The sequence below is a fragment of the Sapajus apella genome, unplaced genomic scaffold, assembly GCF_009761245.1.
Source record: "Sapajus apella isolate SASKATOON/1434 unplaced genomic scaffold, GSC_monkey_1.0 scaffold63, whole genome shotgun sequence".
NCBI classification, from domain to species: domain Eukaryota; kingdom Metazoa; phylum Chordata; class Mammalia; order Primates; family Cebidae; genus Sapajus; species Sapajus apella.
The window spans coordinates 6,788,644-6,814,031 of NW_022437003.1; the positions used below are offsets into that span (position 1 = coordinate 6,788,644).

The 25,388-nt window shown below is 42.3% G+C and overlaps 2 protein-coding genes across 5 annotated transcripts in view; one reads left to right on the forward strand and one right to left on the reverse strand.

Annotated features, from left to right (window-relative positions):
* Positions 1 to 6,790, forward strand: part of DEK (DEK proto-oncogene) — a 36,353-nt gene extending 29,563 nt beyond the window's left edge. The window contains exons 9-11 of the mRNA XM_032247750.1: positions 540 to 688; positions 4,738 to 4,806; positions 5,223 to 6,790. Of these exons, the coding sequence (XP_032103641.1) occupies positions 540 to 688; positions 4,738 to 4,806; positions 5,223 to 5,234 (230 nt within the window). The 3' untranslated portion in view covers positions 5,235 to 6,790. The remainder of the gene's footprint in view (positions 1 to 539; positions 689 to 4,737; positions 4,807 to 5,222) is intronic.
* Positions 6,791 to 7,119: 329 nt separating this feature from the next.
* KDM1B (lysine demethylase 1B) overlaps positions 7,120 to 25,388 on the reverse strand; it is a 106,536-nt gene continuing 88,267 nt past the window's right edge. For all 4 annotated transcript variants that reach the window (XM_032247748.1, XM_032247746.1, XM_032247747.1 and 1 more), the window contains 8 exons: positions 22,901 to 23,028; positions 21,367 to 21,498; positions 20,690 to 20,764; positions 16,361 to 16,477; positions 15,402 to 15,527; positions 14,072 to 14,194; positions 11,391 to 11,543; positions 7,120 to 9,060 (listed from right to left, as the gene is read on the reverse strand). In XM_032247748.1, the coding sequence (XP_032103639.1) occupies positions 8,977 to 9,060; positions 11,391 to 11,543; positions 14,072 to 14,194; positions 15,402 to 15,527; positions 16,361 to 16,477; positions 20,690 to 20,764; positions 21,367 to 21,498; positions 22,901 to 23,028 (938 nt within the window). In that variant the 3' untranslated portion in view covers positions 7,120 to 8,976. The remainder of the gene's footprint in view (positions 9,061 to 11,390; positions 11,544 to 14,071; positions 14,195 to 15,401; positions 15,528 to 16,360; positions 16,478 to 20,689; positions 20,765 to 21,366; positions 21,499 to 22,900; positions 23,029 to 25,388) is intronic.

Genomic DNA, 25,388 nt, shown 5'->3' on the forward strand with positions numbered 1-25,388 from the left:
TATTCTTCTTATGTAGCCTGATAATTTAATATTTCAATTAAATAAACTATTTATTGCAGTGGTACCATTACAGCTTATTGCAGCCTTGAACTGCTGGACTCAAGCGAGTCTTCTACCTTGGCCTCCCAGAGCGCTGGGATTACAGGCATGGATCACTGCCCTTGGCCTGAAACCAAGTTTTGACTGCGACCCGTCACATGAGGTCGGGTGTGGAATTATCTCACAATAATGTGAGTGTCTATAGTTGGTGTCATGTTAGTGCTCTGAAACACTGGATTTGGGAGCATTTCACATTTTTGATTTTTGGATTAGGGATGCCCAACCTATATACCAGTTTTTTAGTTTTTGATTTTTCAAGTTGACATAAAATTTGTGTGCATGTTTTATAGGTAACTTATAGAGTAGTGACTTATAGTTTTTTGGATCCAGTACCGCTTTGAGAATCTGTTGAAAGCTTAAAATTCATCTCAACCTTTGTTAAATACTAATTTGCTATGTAAGAAAAATTATTCATATTTAATAAAATGTATTACTTTTAGAAAGTGAGTCTGAGGATAGTTCAGATGATGAACCTTTAATTAAAAAGTTGAAGAAACCCCCTACAGATGAAGAGTTAAAGGAAACAATAAAGAAATTACTGGCCAGTGCTAACTTGGAAGAAGTCACAATGAAACAGATTTGCAAAAAGGTAATTAGATAAATGTTTAGATTATTTTGCTTTTACTAGACAAATTCTTTCACCTGTCTCTTAATTCGAAGCTAAATACTTAACGTGCATTCACTTACTGAAGAAATCTTTATTGAACTACTGTATGCTAGATCTTCTTACAGCCACTGGGGTACCACTTTAAATAAAATAGTCAAACTCTGTCCTAATGGAGTTATTTTTATAAATAACATTAGAATGAATAAAATTAGAGTGAATAAGATTAAAGTGATACATTCCAAACCACATAGGAAACTTTTTCCTGATCTGGAGGTTGTTTCTATTGGTGCATTCTTACTTTATGTTAAAGAAGCAGAATCTCATGAACTGCCTTATTCTTGGTAGTGTGGCACATGAGCTTATAGTTTCTTAACTCAGACTTCTGTGGCATTTTTCTAATATTTCTAATACTTCTTGGGAAATAAAGTGGCCTAGTCTTGAATATGATTTCATAGGGATTCTGTGGAAATTTTAGAATCTTGTCTGTTGTGGTAAAATAAAATTACAATTTCAAATGTACCAAAAGTGAAATAGTCTATGCTTTTTTTTAAGGACATTATTGTTTATTCATTCATCATTCGTTGATCCTCTGCTACCTTTCAAGCACTGGGCTAAATGTTATAGGTAGAAGTTGGATGTGGCTCACACCTGTAATCCCAGCACTTCGGTAGGCCAAAGCTAGAGGACTGCTTGAGGCCAGGAATTGTTTTCATGGAAGACAATTTTTCCTTGGATTTTGGGGGCTGGTGTCAGGATGATTCAAGCACATTACATTTATTGTGTACTTTATTACTATTACATTGTAATACATAATGAAGTGATTATACAACTCAACATATAATGTAGATTCAGTAGGAACCCTGAGCTTGTTTTCCTGCAACTAGACAGTCCCATCTTGGGGTGATGGGAGACTGTGACAGATCATCAGGCATTAGATTCTTGTAAGGAGCACAGCCTAGATCCCTCTCATGTGCTGTTCACCTAGGGATCATGCTCCTATGAGAATCTCATGCCACTGCTGATCTGACAGGCAGAGCTCAGGCAGTAATACAAGCAGTGGGGAGCAGCTATAAACATGGGTGAAATTTCTCTCACCCGATGCTCACCTTTTGCTGTGTGGCCTGGTTTGTAAGAGGCCACTGACTGGTACAGGTTCATGTCCCAAAGGCTGGGGACCCCTGTGATAAAAGAAAGGCCAGAGGGAGTGTTGCTGTGAAGCCAGGAGAAGAGGCAGTTTTTGGGGAAGGTAGGGGCTGAGGGAAGATGGCATCAGTTAAGAAAAGGGAGGCCAGGTGCGGTGGCCCAGGTCTATAATCCCAGCACTTTGGGGGCTGAGGCGGGTGGATCAGGAGTTCAGGAGATTAAGATGACCAGCCCTTGGTAAAACCCCATCTCTAATACAAAAAATTAGCTGGGCGTGGTAGCACGTGCCTGGAGTCCCAACTACTCAGGAAGCTGAGGCAGGGAAATTGCTTGAACCCAGGAGAGGGAGGTTGCAGTGAGCTGAGATCGAGCCACTGCACTCCAGCCTGACAGAACAAGACTCCATCTCAAAAAAAAAAAAGGAAATGGTGATTAGCTTATGGGACAATGGCACAATGGGCAATGGATATAGAGGGGCAATTCACAGAAAAAATACAAAAAAAACCCTATAAACATAAAACACTCAACTTTCCCTACTAAATAGGGAGATAGGAATTAAAATAGTTTTGCTTGTTAAACTGACAAAAAATTAGGAAGATTGGCAGTTTTTGTTGTTGTCCAGGATAATTAGGGAAACATGTTCTCATATGCTTTAAGTTATAACTGCTTCTTTGGAGGACAGTAGGTAGTATCTTTGAATTGCAATGCCCTGTAACCAGCAATTCCATTTCTAGGTCTATCCTAACCATATAGTAACATCTTCACCAAAATGATTATAGTAATGTTCAGCGTTGAAAAATTAGAAACAAGGTAAATGTTCAGTAGGAAATGCTTAAGCTGTGCTACATCCATGTTTTGGAATACTATGTATTAGTTCAAAAGAACTTGGAAAAACCAGGTATTGTTAAATTTGTAAAGCATATAGATGGATTATTCCATATATGTAAATACTGAAAAACCCATTATACACCAAAACTGATCACTGGTTTTTTCTGAAGGGAGAGAAGGAAAGGTGGAGAGGAGAGGAAGTCAAAGAGAAATTACTTCTGTCCATTAGAAGGATTTTTGTGAATACCTTCATGTAATTTTTTAAAAATGGATTAATAACAGCATGGAGGGGTCAGTTGAGAAGGACCTGACCTTTTTTGGAGTCTGCATTTAGGAGTCGATGACATAGGGTGGTAAAAGCAAGATTATTCATCAGTAGTGAGGAAAATGAACAAAGTAAATCTGTTTCAAGCAGCCTTCTTTGTAAGGAAAATAGGTAAATGGGGTAGGGGAGAAAGCATTTTTAAAGGGTAGGGGTGGAGGGGAGAAAGCATTTTGGTGGGAAAGGAGAAGTTACAGGAGATTTGCCTGTGGAGGCAAAGAAAATTAAGAACCATTGATGAATCCAGATACAACTGGAGGGGAAAGAGCTGTCAGAAAATTGAAGGATTTCATAATAATGGCTTTTTGGCTGACAGCATGAGTGTGAGACACTTGAATAAGGAGATGAAACTGCCATTGGTGGGAATGAAAGGAGAGCCTGACTCTGGGGGTGGGTCGCTGGGGGAGGAGCCTTTGGAGATGAATTGATGCCATGAACTAAGAATGGGACCAGTCTCTTCAAAGCTGCTTTCCCACAGCAATCTGTAGTCTGAGCTTAACCATAGAAAAATGAGTAGTTAGACCAATCCAGGATTGGGGTTTTGCAGGAAAAGAACAGGGCAAACAATTAATTTAAATGATCAACCGTATTTGGGAGGATTAGCAAACTACAGCCTGTGGGCCAAATCTATTCTGTCACCTGGTTTTGTAAGCAGAATTTTATTACATAGCCACATCTATTAATGATTGTCTGTGGCAGCATTGCCACTACAACGCATGGTTGAGTAGTTGTGAGTTGAGTAGTTGTGACAGAAACTGACTTGCAGAGTTGAAACTATTTGTACCATCTAGCCCTTTACAGAAAAAGTTGCTGACCCTGAGCTGTACAGTAGAAGTAAAGCTTGCAGGTTCTTACAGACTGAGCTTATCGAGTCAATTTGACATCAAGTCAGGACTTGAAGTCAAGCAGCGAGTATAATGGCACTGAAAAAGTTGACAAAAGGGAGAAATTTAGAGTCAAATTTTAGGACTAGTGGACTCTTGAGACCACCTGGGTCTTAGGTTTTAACTTTAGGAAGAGGGATTGAGCAGTGGAGTAGAAGATGCAGTTCATTGCATTTCAGGTTGTGGAATTGTAGGTAGAGTGTTGGATGATAACAAGGGTTGGAGAAGAAAGCAACTTCCTCTAAAAGACAAGTGGCAGATGACTTGCCAACATAACTTAGTTCACTTATCTAATATCTAGATGTTTTCTTTACCCTTATTTGTTGGGGGTTTTGTTTTTGAGACAAGGTCTCATTTTGTGGTCCAGGCTGGAATGCAATGCCACCAACACAGCCCACTGCAACCTCAACTTCCTGGGCTAAGCCATCCTCCTGCCTCAGCCTCCCGAGTAGCTGGGACTACAAGCATGCATCACCGTGCCTGGCGTAGAGACGGGGTCTCAACAGTTGCCCAGGCTGGTTTTGAATTCCTGGGCTCAAGTGATCTTCCCATGTAGGTTTCCCAGAGTGTTTGGATTACATTCGTGAGCCACTGCACCTGGCTTTATTAATTCTTCCCAAACTCTCAGCCTGAAAGCATCAAGAATGTTTGCACACTAGTTTTCCGCATCATATACAGTATTATTAAAATACTCATTTGCAATAGAATTCTATATGGGTGAACCAGAGGACTGTTGGAATAGCTGTAGCTACTTATACATAGCAGATTTCTTGCTTTTAAATTATAAGGCAAAGAATATTACTGGATTTAAAAAATCTGCTTTTAACATTGTTTTTCTTTTTCACTATGCATAGGTCTATGAAAATTATCCTGCTTATGACTTAACTGAAAGAAAAGATTTCATAAAAACAACTGTAAAAGAGGTAAATATTTCCATCTTTTCAAGTTCGACTTTAGAAATAAGACAAAAGTCATTACGTAAAATACTCATGTCATTAAATACTACATTTGATCCTCACATTTCTTCATAATACATAGGAAAATATATTTCTTCTCATTCCTACTTTAAAGCTTAAAGTTTGAACAGTTAGTTAACAAGACCTGAACTCAGATGAATATGTGGACTCATGGTACATGGATAGCTGGGCATCTCAAAGTTGCTCTCACAAATATTTGAGGACAAGTTCCTCTCTACCAGGCAAAGGTGAGAGGAAGTTCAGCAGGTAGCTACAATTCTGTGTTCATCCCAAGTGATTTTTGAAGGTCAAAATAGTAAAATAGATGTGGAAAAATGGAATATAGGCTTATGATTTATGGCAAAATGTTTCTTTCATTATAGCTAATTTCTTGAGGTAAGAGGAAAGAGAAGATGACTCGTTCCCATAGATTTGAAGATCGGATTTATACTATTATACCAGCAAAGAGAATGTATTTCCTTTTCTAAATCTTGTTAAGCAATGTTAGTAGAACTTACTGCTGACCTTTTTATCTTGAGTGTTATGTGAATTTGAGTTTGCTGTTTTAAATTGCATTTCTATGCCATTTTTAGTTTGAAACCTTGCATGGCATTAATTATTCCTTGCTTTTATAGTTGTATTTTGTAAATTTTGGATTTCTTTATATAAGGTCATCATAGATTCTTGAACTGTTGTGGTTTTTAGTGCACTTAATGTTAGCTTGCTTAAGACATACTTTTAAATCAAGTAGAACAAAAACTATTATGACTGGCATTTATACACAGATATTGCATTTATATACACAGATACTGCAGTATTTAGTATATGAAATATTTTGAATACACATCATCATGTGAAAATTCAATGGCAGTGTGTTCATCATATTAAAAACATACAGGCTACAGTTGTCCAGATGACTGAATTGGAACTTTTCTCCTGCATGTGTATATATGTCAAATTGTCAGCATGACAAAAGTGACAGATGTTATTTTTGTATTTTTAAAAACCAATTTGTTGTATATAGTTTTTTTATTTCTTTTGTGCAGATCACTTTTTAAACTCACATAGGTAGGTATCCTTAGAGTTGTAGACTATGGAATGTCAGTGTTCAGCCAGACAGTATGATGGAGAAGTAAAAGTCAATTCAGTGATGGGAACACTGAAGGAATAGACAGTTCTCCTGCTTTGCCTCCCACATGTCATCAATTTGTAACTTTAGTATTAACTCTGTAAAAGTGTCTGTAGGTACATTTTATATTAAGGACAGACCAAAAATCAACACATCAAAGCTTCAAAAACTCTGGGAAAGGGTGGGATTATGTACAAGCACATTTGGCTTATAGTAAATGAACCAATTTTTATTAACTGCTTTTGCCCATGTAAAATGCTGATATTTACTGGAAACCTAGCCACCTTCATAATTACGAATACAGTACCAAATAATAATGCTAGAATATAATGTTCCAGGCAGTGGTGGATATCTTTTACAAAGTGTGTTTCAAAAATGATAATGTACTTTTACATCAAAGACATTTAATGTGTTTTTGGAGTTGGGGGCTCTTGGCTTTTACAGTTTGGCTAATCAAGATTCTAGATTATCAATATAATGGACCACTCCTGAGTGACACTAATTTTGTCTTTCAAATTTGCTGTCTTAAATCAGTTTATTAAATCTGAATTTTAAAACATGCTACTTATGACAGAACGAGATATTTGATGTACCAATTAAGTGTTTAAAAATATCTTTGCATCATAGAACAGAAATATATAAAAATGTTAAATGTTAACAGGTATTTTCACAGGTTCGACTCGTTTCTTGATAGTTATTCAGACACCAGGGAAAGGTAAATACAAGTGAATGAAATAAGCAACTAAATGAGACCTAATAATTGGCCTTTGATTTTAAATAGTTGTTCTTATAAACCTTGTCAATAAAAATAAATCTAAATCATTGGTGTTTTAAGTGTCTTGCATTTGTTGTCTTATAGGTTTATAGAGCATTTTCTTCCCTATGGGGAATAATAATTCAGAACAGGGATTTTTAAATGGATTCAGCCCTATAACCTGTACAATTTGGAGTACTCTCTTTTGTGATAACGGACCATTTTCTTGGCGTGACTTCACAGAACTATCAGTAAAGGTTAATACTTTATGACCATTTACTATACAGATGAGTAGTGATGCGGAGAGTATGGAAGTGAGGAAATGGTGTGCTTCTGTATGAAAGTTCTCAATGAGCACACTTACTAAACGGATGTATCACCACTACAGTACACAGTGCATTTGAAAGTCTAGTTTTTTATTAAGTAGTTGTACACCAGCTATTCATGAAGTGTAGTTAAAACACTGGAAATTTGTATATTTACTGCTACTCAATTACAAAATCTTCATATGGCACTGAAAAAACATCCAAGTAACTCAAGAAAAAAGTACCATGGCTCCTTAAACAAAAAGTCAAATGAAGTATGTCACTTGATAGGAAATTTAAAACACACATTTGCCATACTTTTAAGTAGGTTTTCCCCTACTTGTAGCACAGTTCAAGTGCCCAGAAACTAAAGTAATAATTTACTGTTAACCATTTCAAACTTAACATTTTGCATTTATCGCTTTAAAACACATGCTGTCTAAACATTTTAATACACAATACTTTAAAACAGAAGACTTGGCAGTCAGTACCAATGAGTCTCAACAAATAACCAAAATATCAGGGTTGTCTTGGGTTAATGTAGATATACAGCTGTTGGCTTTTTTTGGACCATACTTTGATTGGGGGGGGCGGGGCGCGAGGCATGGTATCTTAAATGCCGAAGTTTCACTGTACATTATTTGTGTTAGGTATTTATTTGTTATAAACTGACCTTTTAAAATTTTTAAATAGTATTTTGAAAAGTCTTTAAAGTCATCTTTAGTCCATTTTTTCTTTTAGCAAACCAATATAATTAAAGAGTTGTTTAAAGACTTGAAAACAAAAGCTTATTTCTAACCTGTAAACTGAAGTTTCTTGGCAAAATCGGCATCCTGAATACCCTGAAACCAGTGTTTATTTTACAATGAGATCAATAAATGGTTTTCTGCCATGAGTGTTTTAAAAAAAGAAAAAAGTACTTGCCATGTTCTTAGGCCTTTAAAATATGGCTTATAAAATGTGTAGTATTTACCAGGAGAGCTCACATTTTTCTGCAGTTTTCCAGTGGACCTGCCTATGGAATACTGTAAAGAAAAGTCTGCAAAAATATTCCTAGCAATTGAGTCAGTTCTTGTAAATAAAAGGAGGGAGAAGTGGAGAGGGGCTTTGATTAAATTATTCTGACAAGTTTTTTTGCCTAGTGGTTGCCAAAAATGAGTATATTTAAAGTGTTCTATCACCCAAATTTGGTTTTAAGAAAAAGACAGTCTGTCTACAGTGTAAAGCCCACATTATCTGTGCTCCACTCTCAATGATGCAATACCTATCTGGAAACTTTCCTGTTTTACCAATGAGTGTGTAAATCCAAAACATTTTATCAGAAAAGATACTTGAATTTAAACTTCTTTTGAAAACTCAATGGGAGAAAATATGTACAATATGAAATACCTAGAAGCTTCATTTTACTGTCATCTGGAGTTTGTGCTGTATCCAAAAAAAGTTCTATCTAAATTTTACGTAAAAGTTCAATATTGGAGCTATATAAAAAATATTAAGGCTCATTGGTAAAGATGTTGACAAATTGTCACAGACGAAAAACATGGCTTTATCTGGTTTTTTAAAATGATTCCTGCTTGACTGACTTGGTTTCTCAATGTATGAAAACTGATCATCCATACAAAATGTGAAATCTAAAGGGAACTTCCAACCATGGAACAGTCATACCCATGGCTTCAACTGAAGTTTATATTCTGCCTTATTCTGAAATCCAGACTTTGAGCAGTAGTTGAACCTATGGAAAATGCAATTAAATATAAGTGCTTATAAGGATTTTTGGGATCAGTGCTTTCAGAGTGATGAAATAATAGATTTACCTCATATCACCTTAGAAACGTTTCAGTTTTGCTGTGTAGAGAGGGTTTTTTTCCCCCTTTTATAAAACTGAGGTTTAACATGTCATTCCAATTTTCCCATCTGGGGTACAGAAGAAAGCTGGGTCCACCAAATTCTTAAAATGCTGCAATCTTGCTTGCTTCTCGAACGCCACTCAAATATGCCCCTGTAACAGTTTGTGGGAAATGCCTGTTTGTTGCCTGTAAAACATAATTTGAGATCATGCATAAAGAACTGAGTTGATATCAAAAGGTAAAACAAGCTTAGACTTTATCCGGTCTAAAATGAAGATCTGCGCCACTCCTATGTGCTCATATTCACACTACTCACCCATCATAACATTGGAACTTTCTTGGTTATCTTGTGGTGCATTGTCAAATTCACTCATATGCTATCTTGAAGTACTATGCAGCACTCACTAAAGTACTAAGTATCTATATGTGACAGGTACTACAGTTAAGAACTTTAGTCCCTCCCACCAGACAAGTAATGTAGCTGGTACGATCATAGGCAAACAAGTACAAAAAGGATTGCCAATTCAGCCAAGCCACAGATGGAGTTTTGCTAGATGGGCAGAAAAAATGGGTAGAGAGTTAAGTTACTCAAAGGACAGACCAGGGACTGTAAGTTCAATAAGAAAAAGATAAAATGTGAGTGAGGGCTGTTGGAATGGGAGGAAGTAAAACAACATGACAGGAGAACCTCACTCAAGGAATGGCTGTGGTGGGAACAGACTAAGCAAACCAGAATAGGGGAGCACAGGATAGGAGGAGGCCAGAATTAGTGATAAGTAGTTCTGACGAGGTCTGAAATGTGGCTGAGAAAAGGGGTAGCTGAAGAAGAGCTGAACAGACCACAGAAAATGCAGGATAAGAAATGGAGAGGGGATGTTAAATGTAGGCAGGTAAACTGATGGCTGGGTAGAAGGGAAAACATCCAGGGGCCAAAGACTTCAATGAATGGGGGAGTGATTAAGTCAGCAGGAATACAGTGACTAGTTGTGGGAGAAAGTGGCAGTGAGGGACGGAAGCCTCAGAAATGGGTTTTTAGAAGAGGTAGGCCAGGTGCGCTGGCTTACACCTGTAATCCCAGCACTTTGGAAGGCAGAGGTGGGCAGATCACAAGGTCAGGAGTTTGAGACCAATCTGACCAACATGGTGAAACCCCATCTTTACTAAAAAAAAATACAAAAATTAGCTGGGTGTGGTGGCACACGCCTGTAATCCCAGCAACTCAGGAGGGTGAGGCAAGAGAATTGAATCCCGGGGGCAGAGGTTGCAGTGAGCTGAGACTGTGCCCCTGCACTCCAGCCTGGGCAACAGCAAGACTCCATCGCACAAAGAAAAAAATAAAAGGTAGTATTTGCATCAAAGAAGCAAAGGAAAGCAAGAAGCCATGTAAACCATGCTCATGACCCTAAGGCACAGTATCCTGAAACAGCCCTCTCTCAAGACACTGCTGCTATTTGTTGTTTGGCATGCAGCCTTTATCTCCGTCCCAGAGAGTAAGGTCTTCACAGGTCAAGGAGTAATCAAAGCCATCTGGTTTTTAGATGTCATTGTTTTGCTTTGAGATGGAGTCTCTGTCACCCAGGCTGGAGTGCAGTGGCGTGATAACTCACGGCAACCTCCACCTCCAAGGTTCAAGTGATTCTCCTGCCTCAGCCTCCTAAGTAGCTGGGACTACAGGCATGCACCGCCACACCGGACTAATTTTTGTATTTTTAGAGGAAATCCCCAGGGTTTCACCATGTTGGCCAGGATGGTCTCAAACTCCTGGCCTCAGGTGATCTGCCCGCCTCTGCCTACCAAAGTGCTGGGATTACAGGAGTGAGCCAACGCGCCCACCCGGCTGATGTTCTTTTGTAAACAGAAACACTAAGTGTGAAATACCCATGTTGAGCAATTGGTGCAGAGACGAAACGGGCTAAGTCTTTAACCCAGTAACAAGGCAGTCAATAATGTCTAATGGTAAATTGAAAGATGGCATCTGAGGCCAGGCATGGAGGCTCACACCTGTAATCCCAGCACTGTGAGGCTGAGGTAGGATGTCTGTTTAAGGACAGGGGTTTGAGGCCAGACTAGGCAACACAATGGACCCCATCTCTACAAAAAAAAAGAAAATAAAAAGTTAGCTAGGCTTGGTGGCACCTGCCTGCAGCCCCAGCTACTTGGGATGCTGAGGTGGAAGGATCACCTAAGCCTGGGAGTTTGAGGGTGCAGTGAGATAGCACTGCATCACTGCACTCCCGTCTGGACCACAGAGCAAGGCCCTGTCTCCAAAAACAAAAAAGAAAGAGAGATGGCAATAAAAACACTTTTAAAATAGGAAGTGAAGTCCAGAAGCAATAGCTGGAAGGTTAAAAATGGCTGCCTCTGGGAGTAAGAAGAGGACACTGAGGAGGCTTCTGCGGTCTGTGGTCAAAAGCTTTCAACAGTATTTGAGTTGGGTTTAAACTGTGCAGGTATCATTTTAGTTAAAAGAAAGAAATCCAAATACAAGTAATTGGGTTTGGAATCAAAATCCATACCTCACCAGCGAAAAAGATGGTTCCTTGAATTTCTTCAGCAATGATATCATAGGCCTCCCCACTTCCACCTGTCTTCACAAAACTGTATGCCATCTGGATCCATGGGTCTGTGCTCCACCGAGTGACAAAATACTTTGTGGGATCTGGGACCTCCTGTGTCCAGTAGAAAGAAATGATGAAGTAGGATCAAAAAGGGACTTAGACTAAGTGAGACATTCTGCCCCATTTAGGACTGGGGTCTGTTCCTGTATCATTCTGAAAGAGTAGTTCTCAAGGTGTTCCTCCTGCTGTCTTTACATGTACCCAGGCCGGTATCTGTGTCTTACCCTCTCTCTCCTGCCCCACCCACACACAATTCCCTCACTTCTATACCTCCTCCTCCTGCCCGGGACACACACTCCCTAGTGGGGGCAATCACCCATGGCTAAGAGTTCGGGCCTTGGCCGGCACAGTGGCTCACGCCTGTAATCCCAATACCTTGGGAGGCCGAGGTGGGTGGATCACGAGGTCAGGAGTTTGAGACCAGCCTGACCAACATGGTGAAACCCCATCTCTACTAAAAATACAAAAATGAGCCGGGCATGGTGCCGCACACCTGTAAGCCCAGCTACTCAGGAGGCTGAGGTGGAAGAATCACTTGAACCTGGGAGGCAGAGGTTACAGTGAGCCGAGATCGTGCCACGGCACTCTAGCCTGGGTGACAGAGTGAGAAACTGTCTCAAAAAAAAAAAGAAAAGTTTGGGCCTTCCCTTTTCGGTTGTGTGGCAGCAGAAAGGAGTCTCTGGCCCAAGAAGAAAGGGAAGTGTGGAGTCTTCGGATAACAGGTTGGAATTCTCAACAGGGCTCTCCACAAAACAGTGATAGAAGGCTATGTTGCACATTCACTGCATGTAAAATCTAGCAGTCCCCCTTCTCTGCCAGAAATATGTTCCATGACCTCCAGGGGATGCCTGAAACCACAGACAGAACCAATACTATATACACACAGTTTTCTCCTATCATACCTATGATAAAGTTTCATTTATACATTAGGTACAGAGACTAATGACAATAACTAATAAAAAAAATAGGACAAGTGTAACACTACACTCAAGTAAAAGGTATGTAAATGTGGCTCCGGTAACTGAGATGGCTCCTGAGTGACTAATGGGCAGACAGCGTCTATAGTGTAGAGATGCGTGACATGCTCTTCAAGAATGGTGCATGGCTGAAACTTATGAATCTATTTCTGGAATGTTCCATTAAACATTTTTGGACCTTGGTTGACCACACTAACTGAAACCACGAAAGCAAAACCTCGAGAAAGAGAGAGCAACTGTAATTTGTCAGCTGGCCTCTGACAAGCATCACCATGAATAACAGTTCTATAGAAACGGTGTGCTAAGTTCCAAACAAATAATGTAAAAAACAAACTTTTGAACAAAAACCCCAGGCGAGGGATTACATTACTAGATAGTTCCTCTCATATAAAATTAGCAACAAGGCCAGCCGCACAGTGACTCATGCCTATAATCCCAGTACTTTGGGAGGCCGAGGTGAGCGGATCACTTGAGGTCAGGAGTTTGAGACTAGCTTGGCAAGCATGATGAAACCCCATCTCTACTAAAATAACAAAAATTAGCCAGGTGTGGTGGAGAACGCCTGTAGTCCCAGCCACTCAGGAGGCTGAGACAGAAGAATCGCTGGAACCTGGGAGGCAGAGGTTGCAGTGAGCCAAGATCGTGCCACTGCACTCCAGCCAGGACAACAGAGTGAGACTCCATCTCAAAAATAAAATAAGCAACATATCTGAATGCCCCTTGCTCTTTATGTAACTTTAGAGTCATTTCACTTCTTCTTCTGTTCCATTATTTGAAAAAGACATAAGCCATGGCCATTTACAAATCTCCAGAGATGGTGAGATTTAGTATACCGGCAAACAAAGTATCCTGAGCTCCTTGGAAAAAGACAGAAAAGAGACTATCTGCATGTGTGGCACATCAGAAAAAGCTGGACAAGGCTCCTCTGAAAGGAATGCTGTAGTCAAAGCTTCTAGAGCTTCAGTAAATAGAGGATCCATGTAGAGAATACTGAGCCTTTTATATCCTTAGAAATAAGGTGAAGTGTGCATGATGTGAGAATAAAAAAGGAAGACAATTGTAGTTTTTTTGTTTTGTTTTTTTTTAAAAGGTACAGGGCACTGTTAGAGGCAGAACCATGTCCCCCTTAAATGCCCATGTGGACACCCTAACCCTCAGTGCCTCAGAATATGACTGTATTTGGTAACCGGGTCTCTGACGGGTAATTACTTTAAGTGAGGTCGCCAGGGTGAGCCTTAATCTAATCTGACTGGTGTCCTCATAAGTAGAGGAGATGAAGACACAGGCAGACACACAGGGAAGCCCATGCAAGAGGGAGGAGACCCAGGAGAAACCAGCGCTCCCGACACCTTGATCTCAGGCTTCCAGCCTCTGGAACTGTGAGGAAGTCTCTGTTGTCTAAGGCAGCCAGTCAATGGTACTCTGATGGCAGCCCTCACAGACTCGACTCAGCGGAGATGGGCAGTGGGGCTCTGAAAGAAAGAAGACTGTGGCCCCTGCCTTCCTTGCCTTGATTCTCCCTGGCGCTGGCTGCCTGGGCTTCCACACCCCGCTCTGAATAGCAGGCACTGCTTGCTCCTTTCAGGGAGGGCTTTCTCTCACCTGCTCCTTGAACAGCTCCCGAAGTGTGGCCACGCACTGCTGCAGCACCTGTTTGTCGTCCAGGGTCCTCACGGATGCAACAGCCTCCCCGGCAATCACAGACATCAGCACGCTGTGCTTCTTCTGGAGACACAAAAGGGAAAAGTAGAAAGTCCCTGAGTGTTCGGCTCCCACAGATAAGGACCTCCCCCTTTTTTTTTTTTTTTTTTTCTTTTTTTTTAAATGAGACAGTCTTGCTCTGTCGCCCAGGCTGGAGCACAATGGTGCAATCTCAGCTCACTGCAACTTCCACCTCCCAGGTTCAAGTGATTCTCCTGCCTCAGCCTCCTGAGTCGCTGGGATTATAGGCGCCCGCCACCATGCCCAGATAATTTTTGTATTTTTAGTAGAGACAGGTTTCACCATGTTGGCCAGGCTGGTCTCTAACTCCTGACCTCACGTGATGCGCCCACCTCGACCTCCCAAAGTGTTGGGATTACAGGCATGAGCCACCGCACCCAACCAAGAGCCTCACTCTCACAAGTTAAATTTCACTATTTCTGGTTGTCCCTTATCCTCACGTCACTCGCCAGGACTTTTCCTCACACACACACATTATCCATCCCTATTGCTTCCTGCTGGAAAAAAACACTAAGAAAAGTAAATAGCAAATTTAGGGTTCCCTTGACTGTTCACCAATAAAAGCTTGCTTCCAAAGAAGTAGAAAGAGATGGAGAAGGAAAATCTGCAGATAAAACAATGAAGAAAACCCTCAAATGGTAAAGATCTGCTCTCAGCTCCTATGTGAAACCTTTTAAGACAAGGTTTCTTGAAATTGAGAGAGAGTCGGAAGCAGCTGTGATTGATTCTGTTGTGTGGCAGCAGCATGGCAGCAGGGAAAGTGACCACCGTCCTTCTCTGGGTACGCAATTCTCCTCTCTCCTTCCTTCCCTCAGCTCTCACATTTGCTAACACACAGCCTCCTTCACCAAGCTCAGCCCCTTCCCAGCTCCCTAGAGGACTCTCACAGATGAAGTTTCAAGCACCACTCACTGACGCTGCCTGCTCCAACTTCACCTAAGAGGAACTCCCCTACAGCCTGAAATGACAGTTTCCGCAAGCATCCAATTCATATCCCAGGGAGCAACATGAGGACTTCAAGAAGATACGGCAAATACTGGGGCTTCTTTCCTACAGGAAAATGTCCAGTCCAGTGTTCTCCCAGAATATAGACACAGATCAATGTCAAGGGTCTGCACGATGTTCATCAGCTCCTGAGCTATCAGTAATTATCACATGAATTATAAACTTTAGGATGAAAATTCAAACCACAGTTCACAAAGGATTTTACCTGGGGGTCCATGTCATAGAACACAGCAAAAAGCCCTCGCTTGCTGGCACTGGGAGGAACGTGACCAAAAAAGTCAGCCCCTTGAACTTTACTGTCCCAAAATCTGTATGGAAATTGCAAGGCAACCTGCAAAGTGAACAAAGGAAAGATGGTGAAGTGTTTGTTGTCACAAAGCCACAAGAAATCTCTAAGCAGCAACGTGTAGCTCATCTGATATTAATCTCACTGCCTGAAAGAACAAACCCAAACACCACTCTTTCCAGTCGCCTCACCGCCTTTTCCTCCCTGTGCGCTTCTTGGTTTTTTTTTGTAGGGCTTTTTTTTTTTTTTTTTTTTTTTTGAGATGGAGTTTCATTCTTGTTGCCCAGATAGGAGTGCAATAGAACAATCTCAGCTCACTGCAACCTCTACCTTCTGGGTTCAAGTGATTCTCCTGTCTCAGCATCCCAAGTAGCTGGGATTACAGGAGGCCACCACCATGCCTCGCTAATTTTGTATTTTTAGTAGAGACGAGGTTTCACCATGTTGGTCAGGTTGGTCTGGAACTCCTGACCTCAGGTGATCCACCTGCCTTGGCCTCTCAAAGTGCTGGGATTACAGGTGTGAGCCACTACACCCAGCCCGGCTCCTTGTTTTTGATGCCACTCAGTTCCAAACCCATGGATAACGGAACCCACTGGCAACCTACAAGCTAGTCTGAAGATGCCCAGCATTCCCAAGACTCCCTCCTAACAAGATTCTTTCTCCTAAAGTCAAAACTCACAGACTTCAGCCAGCTCTCCTCTTTTCATTTTGGTAATATTCTTTTGGGTTCTTCATGAACAATCACTCAAATGAAAAGGAAATCTTTGAATTTTATTTGTATTCAGATATTACCCACTACTTCTCCATATCAGAAGTTAACATCTATCATCTGAGATTAATCTCTTTCTTTCTGGGGATAAAGTAATTTAAGTCACCTTTTCAATGATGCCTGCACCTAAACTGTTGATAGCCTTCATCTTCTTCTCTGGCAATGGTGGATTAAACTGAATGGCACCTTTCTGTAGTAAAGCCAGTGGTACAGTGACTAATACCTGTGGAAAATAATTAACAGTTAACACACAAACAGCAACAGAACCTCACACTACAACTACACTGCTGTCAACAACCCATGCTGTTATATTGGCAAGAACAAAGGCTGCCATGTGCAACTGTTGAGGTTGTTCACTGCACAAGGGTGCCAGTGCCTGGCTAAGAAGTGGCAACCACAGGGAAGAATTTGCAAAAAGGTCTTGTGGCTAATAACAATCTTGGGTAAGAAGAGTCAGCAGAGGCTGGGTGCGGTGGCTGGCTCATGCCTGTAATCCCAGCACTTTGGGAGGCCGAAACAGATCCCTGAGGTCAGGAGTTCAAGACCAGCCTGGCCAACATAGTGAAACCCCGTCTCTATAAAAATACAAAAATTAGCTTGGCGTGGTGGTGAGCGCCTGTAATCCCAGCTACTCAGGAGGCTGAGGCAGGAGAATCACTTGAACCTGGGTGGCAGAGGCTGCAGTGAGCCGAGATTGTACCACTGCACTCCAGTCTGGGCGACAGAGCAAGACTCCATCTCAAAAAATAAAATAAAAAAATAAAAGGGCCAGCAGATCCCAACCCTGAAAACAGAGCTTGAGGAGGAAACAGCCCTAACTCTGGAGTCGGGAGAACTTTGTGCATCATTCCTGATATATTCCACTGTGCGGCCAAGCCTGCCACTCATCTCTGCCACACATCTCTAAAATGAAGGTAGTATCTGCCCCATCAACCTCTGAGGATTAGGGTAATGCTTTAAAAGGAAAATTTACAAGATACATCATCAACATGCTTCCTAAGTGGTAAAGCACGTCACAAACATTAGGAACTGGAAATTTCGGGCTTCAGACCCCATTATCGTTGCTGCAATCAGGGCGCCATGACTACTCCTTCCAGCTCCAGAATCATGCCACATACAAAGCAACGCGCACCAGCAAAATGCATGCCTCCCAGCCTCCTCTTTGACTTGCAGTTACTGGTGGAGCCCTGCGACTTTCATGAGCCCTGCTGCAAAAGCAGCAAACACATCCACCATGGCTCGCTCGCCAACAGAGGCAGCAGAAGTGAAGCAAAAGCCAACCTACACCTACATCTCATGCAAGTGCATCAGACCGGCTGGGCTGCAGGGATATTTAGGACCCTTTTGTAGGGAGCTGGGGAAAAGTGTATTATTTACTTTCTAGTATCTGCAGTAAAGAATGACACCTAGGATGCGAGTGGAATGGAGCTGAAGACCAAGCATCCAATCTACCCAAGGCTTCAAAGATGTGGCATATTTGGTTTCACTCTCAATTCTAGGATCACAGGAAGCTGGGAGTTTTGTGATTCTGTCGCTATTTTCTGCCACATGCAAAATTTATAAAGTATAAAATATGTTCTCTATCATCAAGAAGTTTGTAATCTATTATAGATAGTAATTACCATGCCACCAAAAAAATCAAACCACACAAAAAAACAATTACTATCCAGTTAAATTATATATAAGAACTGCAAGAAAATAATAAAATCTAGATTCCCCCCCACCCCCACTTTTTTTTTTAAGAGACAAGGTCTTACTCTATTGCCCCAGCTGGAGTGCAGTGGCATGATCACAGCACACTGCAGCCGCAAACTCCTGGCCTCAAGTGATATTCTTGCCTCAGCTTCTTGGAGTAGCTGGGACCACAGGTATGCACCATGCACAGCTAATTTTTTATGTTTTGTAGAGACAGGGTCTCATCATGTTGCCTGGGATGGTCGCAAACTCCTGGCCTCAAGCCATCTTCTCACCTCTGCCTCCCAAAGTGCAGTGATTACAGGCGTGAGCCACCATGCCCACAAATCTAGATGTTTTCTTTTTTTTTTTCTGGAGACGGAGTTTCACTCATGTTACCCAGGCTGGAGTGCAATGGCGTGATCTCGGCTCACTGCAACCTCCGCCTCCTGGGTTCAGGCAATTCTCCTGCCTCAGCCTCCTGAGTCGCCGGGATTACAGGCACGCACCACCATGCCCAGCTAATTTTTTGTATTTTTAGTAGAGACGGGGTTTCACCATGTTGACCAGGATGGTCTCGATCTCTTGACCTAGTGATGCACCCGCCTCAGCCTCCCAAAGTGCTGGGATTACAGGCTTGAGCCACTGCGCCCGGCCGATGTTTTCTTAATGACAAAAAAAAAATCCCTGAAAAGCCTAAGAACTTGGGTAAACCAGGCACAGTGGCTCATACATGTAATCCCAGCGCTTTGGGAGGCCAAAGTGAGAGGACTGCTTAAGACCATGAGTTCAAGACCAGCCCACACAACACAGGAAAACTCTCTCTCTACAAAATTTTTTTAAAAATTAGTGGGATGTGGTGGCAGGTGCCTGTGGTCCCAGCTACACAGGAGGCTGAGGTGGGAGCACTGCTGAGCCCAGGAGTTTGAGGCTGCTGTGAGCTACAAACTGCACCACTGCACTCCAGCTTGGGCAACAGAGTAAGACACTGTCTCAAAAAAACAAAACAAAAGAAATCCTTGGGTAAACGATAAGCAAATATATAAACACATCCTAATAAAGAACTAATGTGAGATGTCAGTGGAAGCAGCCTAGATAGACGTTGGTCAGTCTATCGTGTTGGGTCGAAAATGTTTTACTTACAAGTTTAGGGAAACTTCCAGTATAAACTGTGATGTGTGCTGGCTACAATAAAAATATTTGTTTTAAACGTTTCAAAGTGCAGCCAGAAGCTGTGCCCTCATTTCTCTAGATGGCTGGAATACAAACACAGAAAGGCAGAAAGTACACAGAGTACCGGCCAGGGTCAGGCAGAGTGTGATGAAGCAGGGGTCATAACCAGCCTGCTGTCCTGGATACCAAGAAGTGGAGACACACAACAGCAGAAGCTGATCTGTCGGGTGACTTGCAATTTTAAAAGGGGGTATTTTAAAACACTGTTTACCACCAGGCAGAACCTATTAGGAGCTTATAGAGGTCACTGCAGACAAGGTTCTCAACCACAGCTGCACACTGGAATCACTCGAGAAGCTTTAAAAACATGACGAGCCAGCCATGGTGGTGCATGCCTCTAGTCCCAGCTACTCGACGGAGGCTCAGGTGAAAGGATCCCTTGAGCCCAGGAGCTGAAGGCTACAGTGAGCTATGACTGTGCCACTGCACTCCAGCCTGGGCAACAGACCGAGACCGTGTCTTTAGAACAAAAAAGCAAAGCCGATTCAACAAGAATGTATGCAGGGGGACTTTGCAACCTTTCTTTGCAAACACCTCCCAGGCGATTTTGACATGCAGCCCAGGGATTGCTGCCCCAAATCTCCTAGTTGGTTAGTGGCAGAAATAATGTTAGGGCACCCCCTACTCCAACTCTAACTCATTCCCCGGACCTGTCTTTCCCTTGTGACATGCAGTCCTTTATTTCTGTATAAATATCAAGGGCTGTGAAACAAGATTTAGACACCTGAAGTTAGGAAGCATAGATAATCTAGGAACTAGTGATACTTCATCAATTATATTTTTTTCATACTTACTTAAAATATAACTAAACTTTCAAGGTTTACTAAATCTTCCCCCACCCCAAGTAAGCACCTTTATTCTCCATTACTATATATCTCAGTGTGATTTCAGGTATTCGATTCAGCATTACCTTATACTGTTCACCTATTAAAGCTGTTTATATAAAATTTAAGCCATATATAAGTACTTCTGACAGTTTCAAGATTTTAAGAGGAAAAAATAACTTTCTTGACCTGAAAAAGGATTCCGTGGTTAAAAAAAAAAAAAAAAATGTGGAGAGCACAGAATAAAAGTAAAATAGGTCTCTTTAATGAAGTAAAATAGATTTCTTTAATGCAGGACTTCTCAGAGCCTTTAACATACTTCTGTTTAACTCTACACAACTCCCACTTAACCCTAAAAGTAGAGTGTTGTATACGATATTTCTCAAACTTACTTGGTCTTGCCAAACTTATTTGACCGAGGAATCTTTTTTCTTGTTCAACTCTCAGGACTCATGTGCCCTAGAACTCACCTCAAGGAACATAATTTAGAGTTCCATCTGCCATGAGTCTATACAGTGTTAGATCATGAAATCAGCTTTGCATACCTACTCACAATTAAGTGGAGATACATAACTTACCAGAAATCCAACAAGGCTCCATGCAGATTCCCAAAGACAAACTCCTTGATATGAAAGATTTTTCCTCCCCTTTCAGCCCCTGGCAGCAAGGGTTTCTACCCACCCTCATGCTGTCCTCGCTCTTACCTTTTGTGCAGAATACCCTGTGCCATCTGTAGTGGTAACCTGCACTTCATCTCCGGAATAATCGATACTCTGCACCTGCTCAAAAAGCAATTAAGAAAAAAAGTGAGGGATGGAACCACGTGATCCCGGATCCTTTCCGATTCTCATATTACATGAATTTACATCTCCAAGGCTAAGGGGAATCTTTTCCTGGCATTCAGCCATCTAAACAATTGTTATAGCTGAACTCAGGGAGTTAAAATTTATGCTGTGTCAGAATATGCAAAATAAACACTGTGTCGGAATGTAGAAAATAGTTATAATATGGTGTAAAGTGAAATGCAGATAAGTAACCACCCCTGTGATTACGATAAGACACGCAATACAAATGCACTGAGACAAAGATATAAAGGGGAATTTTTAACGTGAAAATAACTGCACTGGGTTAGGAAGGCTGTGAGCAAGTTGAATACCTTCTTCTTAATAGAAATGCACTGCGGCCACTATGGTATCCAAGCAGCAGCAGCTGCCTCACTGACATAGCTAATGCTACACAGGCTATGAATGAGCCACAAAAGTCCTGCTAGACCCTGGCTAGACACCAAAGCCAGCCCCGTTCTCCTGCGAGAGCCGCATGCCCACAACTTCATTATCCCTAAACAAGGCAGAGCCAGAGCCTCCCAGCAGCCAATACTCACTGGAGATTTGAGCCGAATGTCCAGCCCTTCTGCCAGTTTTTCAATTATCGCCGAGTATCCGGGAGTTAGCAAGGTGTGGTCACCAGCAAACTGGGCAAAGAATTCATTGTGGTCCCAGGAGCGAGCAGATACCTGGGAAACAAGAGGTTGGGGACACAGCAGTGTAAATCCTTGAGCCTGTGCCTGAGAGCCAGTACGTGGAGCTCCAGGTGGGAACAGCCACCAAGGCTGGGGACAGGCAGACCAGCCCAGGCAGAGGCCACCGTCGGGGGGAGGAAACCTCAAAAATTTTATTTGAGGAAAGTTTGAGAACACAGGTCTATATCACTTGGGCGTTAGTACCACTCCTTGATAAAAATAAAAGTGGATTTTATATATTGACAACTTTGGCAAAGTAGAGTTCTGTGAAGGAAAAACTGTATTTGATCGACACATATACAAATGCTATCTGTCCTCAACATGGAAGCTCTACAGAGGAGAAACCCAGCATGATTTTGGAAAACAGCACGATTCCCATCACAGAGCAGAAGCAAGTGGAAGTGAAGAGGTCCTGAAGGGCCTCTGAAATCATCCATGGAGTTCTATTCAAAATACAGAATACTGGAGAATTAGGTTCACAGTTGGTTAAATGAGTTAGGCAAGCTTAAATTTACTTTAACAAGGTAAACAGACCAGCCTTGCAAGGACACTATTTTGTCTTCTTGAGAGCAGTGTTTTAGACTCCATGGTTCCAAAGAAATAACCCAAGGGCCTCTGCAGAGGGCAGGGAAAGGAGGGTAAAGAGACCAAGTCCTGGCACAGTGGCTCATGCCTGTAACCCCAGCATTTGGGGAGGCCAAGGCAGGAGGATCACTTGAGGCCAGGAGTTCAAGACCAGACTAGGCAACAGAAGACGACCCCATCTCTACAAAAAATAAGAAAAATATAAGAAACCCTATTCTGATTCAGCCCAATAGCCCTCCTTCCTTTGGAGTGATTGATTTCTTTTTCCCCCCCCAAAAAGAGGATCTCACTCTCTCGCCCAGGCAGGAGTATGGTAGCACCATCACAGCTAACTGTGGCTTTCACCTCCCAGGATCAAGCCATCTTCCCACCTCAGCCTCCCACGTCACTGGGACTACAGGCAAATGCCACTAAGCCCACCTAATTTTTTGTAATATTTTGTAGAGACAGGGTTTTGCCATGTTGCCGAGGATGAACTCCTGGGCTCAACCAATCTGCCAAAGTGCTAGGATTTTACAGAGGTGAGCCACTGTGCCAGCCTGTTCCTTTGTTTTTACATGTTCAGCTTCTGTCACAGGCATTATCTGAAGAAGGGTTTCTCTTGCTTCAGCAACAACAACAACAAAAGTTTAAAGAACAACCAAAACCACAGTGGGGTTAATATGCTCAGAAGTCACGGCTTTCACGCTTTTAAGCAGAAGCATTCTTGTTTATCCAAACCAGCTCAAATCCAATATTTAGAAACACAACACACACACAGACACCCCACCAAGTATTGTCAAAGCACACCTTTCACAAAACCCAACCGCACCTGGTGAAGGTTGCTGCCACAGGCATACTCCAGGTTACTGAGATGGAACTGGAGCACCTGTCCCTCCAGCTCGCTGAACTGGATACCAGACTCCTTAATAAATGCTTTGTAGATCTCTTCTATCTTTTCTGTAATAGGAATGGGTCAAAGCAGGAAAAAAAACAAACAGCTTTAACAAGATTCTCCAATTCCTTCTCCTTTGCTTGCAACCTCTGTCACCCAGCAACACCCAAAACTTCCAAAGTCTCTTCCCAAGTAAAATCAGGGGAAAGGATCTCTTTATAAGGTCCATTTATCTCAGGAAGAGAAAGCTTATCCTACCGGAAACAAAGCTGTATAAGTTCTATAGTTTCAGAAATGTCTCAATTCTGCTTTGTTGAGAAATGGTTTCCTTTTGCTCAAGATACAGAAAAAGTGTCCCCACACACAGATGTACATGCACACACAGAGAAGATATCATTCTCTTTCTGATCCTGCTGCCATCACATTAAAGTCAATTCTTACAACATCTCACCTCAACCAAGAGACCTATAAAGGCTAACTATTGGCTACGGTCTGTCTCAAACAAGAATACTCCATTATGGCTGGCCAGCTGCGATGGCTCACGCCTGTAATCCCAGCACTTTGCGAAGCTGAGGCAGGCGGATCACCTGAGGTCAGGGGTTCAAGACCAGCCTGCCCAACATGGCGAAACCCCATCTCTACTAAAAATAAAAACTAGCCAGGTGTGGTAGCAGGCGCCTGTAATCCCAGCTACTCAGAAGGCTGAGGCAGGAGAATCACTTGAACCGGGGAGGCAGAGGTTGCAGTAAGCCAAGATCGTACAACTGCACTCCAGCCTCAGCAACAACAGTGAAACTCCATTTCAAAAAAAAAAAAAAGAATATTATGGACTGGTATCAGGTCAGCCCTCTGCCTCCATATCTGCCAATGTAATAAATTCCCCAACCACAGCCAGGCAAAGCTGGCACATCTTAGCCTTTCCAAAGGTAGCAGCTCCTATCTGCCCACTCACAGGCCCTACTGTGCTGCTTACGAATTCAGGGTAAATTCCTTCCCTACATGGTCTGTGACCTCTCACTCTCCCTCACGGGAATGCCTTCCCCCACCCAATCCCATCCATTCCTTACGGCCTGGCATCACCAGGCCATGGCAAGCCTCCAGAATCTCTCCCTGTCATCAACTCCTAACTGTCCCACTCAACCGGACCTTTTAACTATACGGACAAATATAGTTAATATCAGGTCCGTGATATCACTATCGTCTTAGATTCCTTTGTAGTGGGGCTGGAAGAGGGTTCTGGCTTCATGTCTGACTAATTCTAAGCACCTCAGTACAGGTTACTTCTTTACAACTGTTCCAGTGATGACAACCATCCAAAACACGTATCACAGGCTCCAAGTTTCTTTTTCTTTTTTAAACAGGGTCTCACTCTGTCACCCAGGCTGGAGGGCAGTGGCACAATCCCGACTCACTGCAGCCTCAACATCCTGGACTCCAGCAATCTTCCCACCACGGCCTCCCAAGTAGCTGGGACTATAGGCGTCCACCACCATGCTCACATACTTTCTGAATTTTTAGTAGAGACGGGGTTTCGCCATGTTGCCCAGGCTGGTCTCAAACTCCTGAGCTCAAGTAATCCACCCACTTTGGCCTCCCAAAGTGCTGGGATTACAGGTCTAAGCCACCGCACCCAGCCCCCAAGTTTATAGAGTATCACACACTTGTCTGACTAGAAGCGGAACAGTATCAGTTGCTTAAAATTTTTTTTTTAAACAGCTCAAGGCTTTCATCAAAATGTTCAATTCTTGCACCAGATTGTAACATGAAGATGCCCAAGAGGCCTCTGGATTTGTGCCTGGCTTTTGCTCCTAGACCCCTGGGCTTTGTGCCATTTTCTGTGACTTTTGTAGAAGTCCCATCCCTGATTCCTGAGGTACAGTTTCTACATTCCTGTTGGTTTTGTGGAGGGGGTTAAAAAAAACCAAGATTGCTAGGATAGTATATAAAATTAAATATAAACAGACTGAGAGAGGCCTCAATGTGATTTTGTGTTTTGGAAACAATGTTTCACTGTCCAGACTGAAGTACAGTGGTGTGATCTTGGCTCACTGCAGCCTCTGCCTCCCAGGTTCAAGCGATTCTCCTGTCTCAGCCTCTCAAGTAGCTAGGATTTCAGGCATGCCACCACACCAGACTAATTTTTTCATTATTAGTACAGGTGGGGTTTCACCATGTTGGCCAGGTTGGTCTCAAACTCCTAAACCTCAGGTGATCCACCTGCCTCAGCCTCCCAAAGTGCTGGGATTATAGGCGTGAGCCACTGCACACGGCCCACTGTAATTTTTATGTAAATAATATTTAAAAGCTTTAGTGCACCTGCTTTCTGAAATGAAATCTAGTCCCTTAGTATTTAGATTTGAGTTTCCCTTATTTCTCTCGTAAGATGAGATCTCAGACAGCTAAGATACTAACAGGCAGGATATGA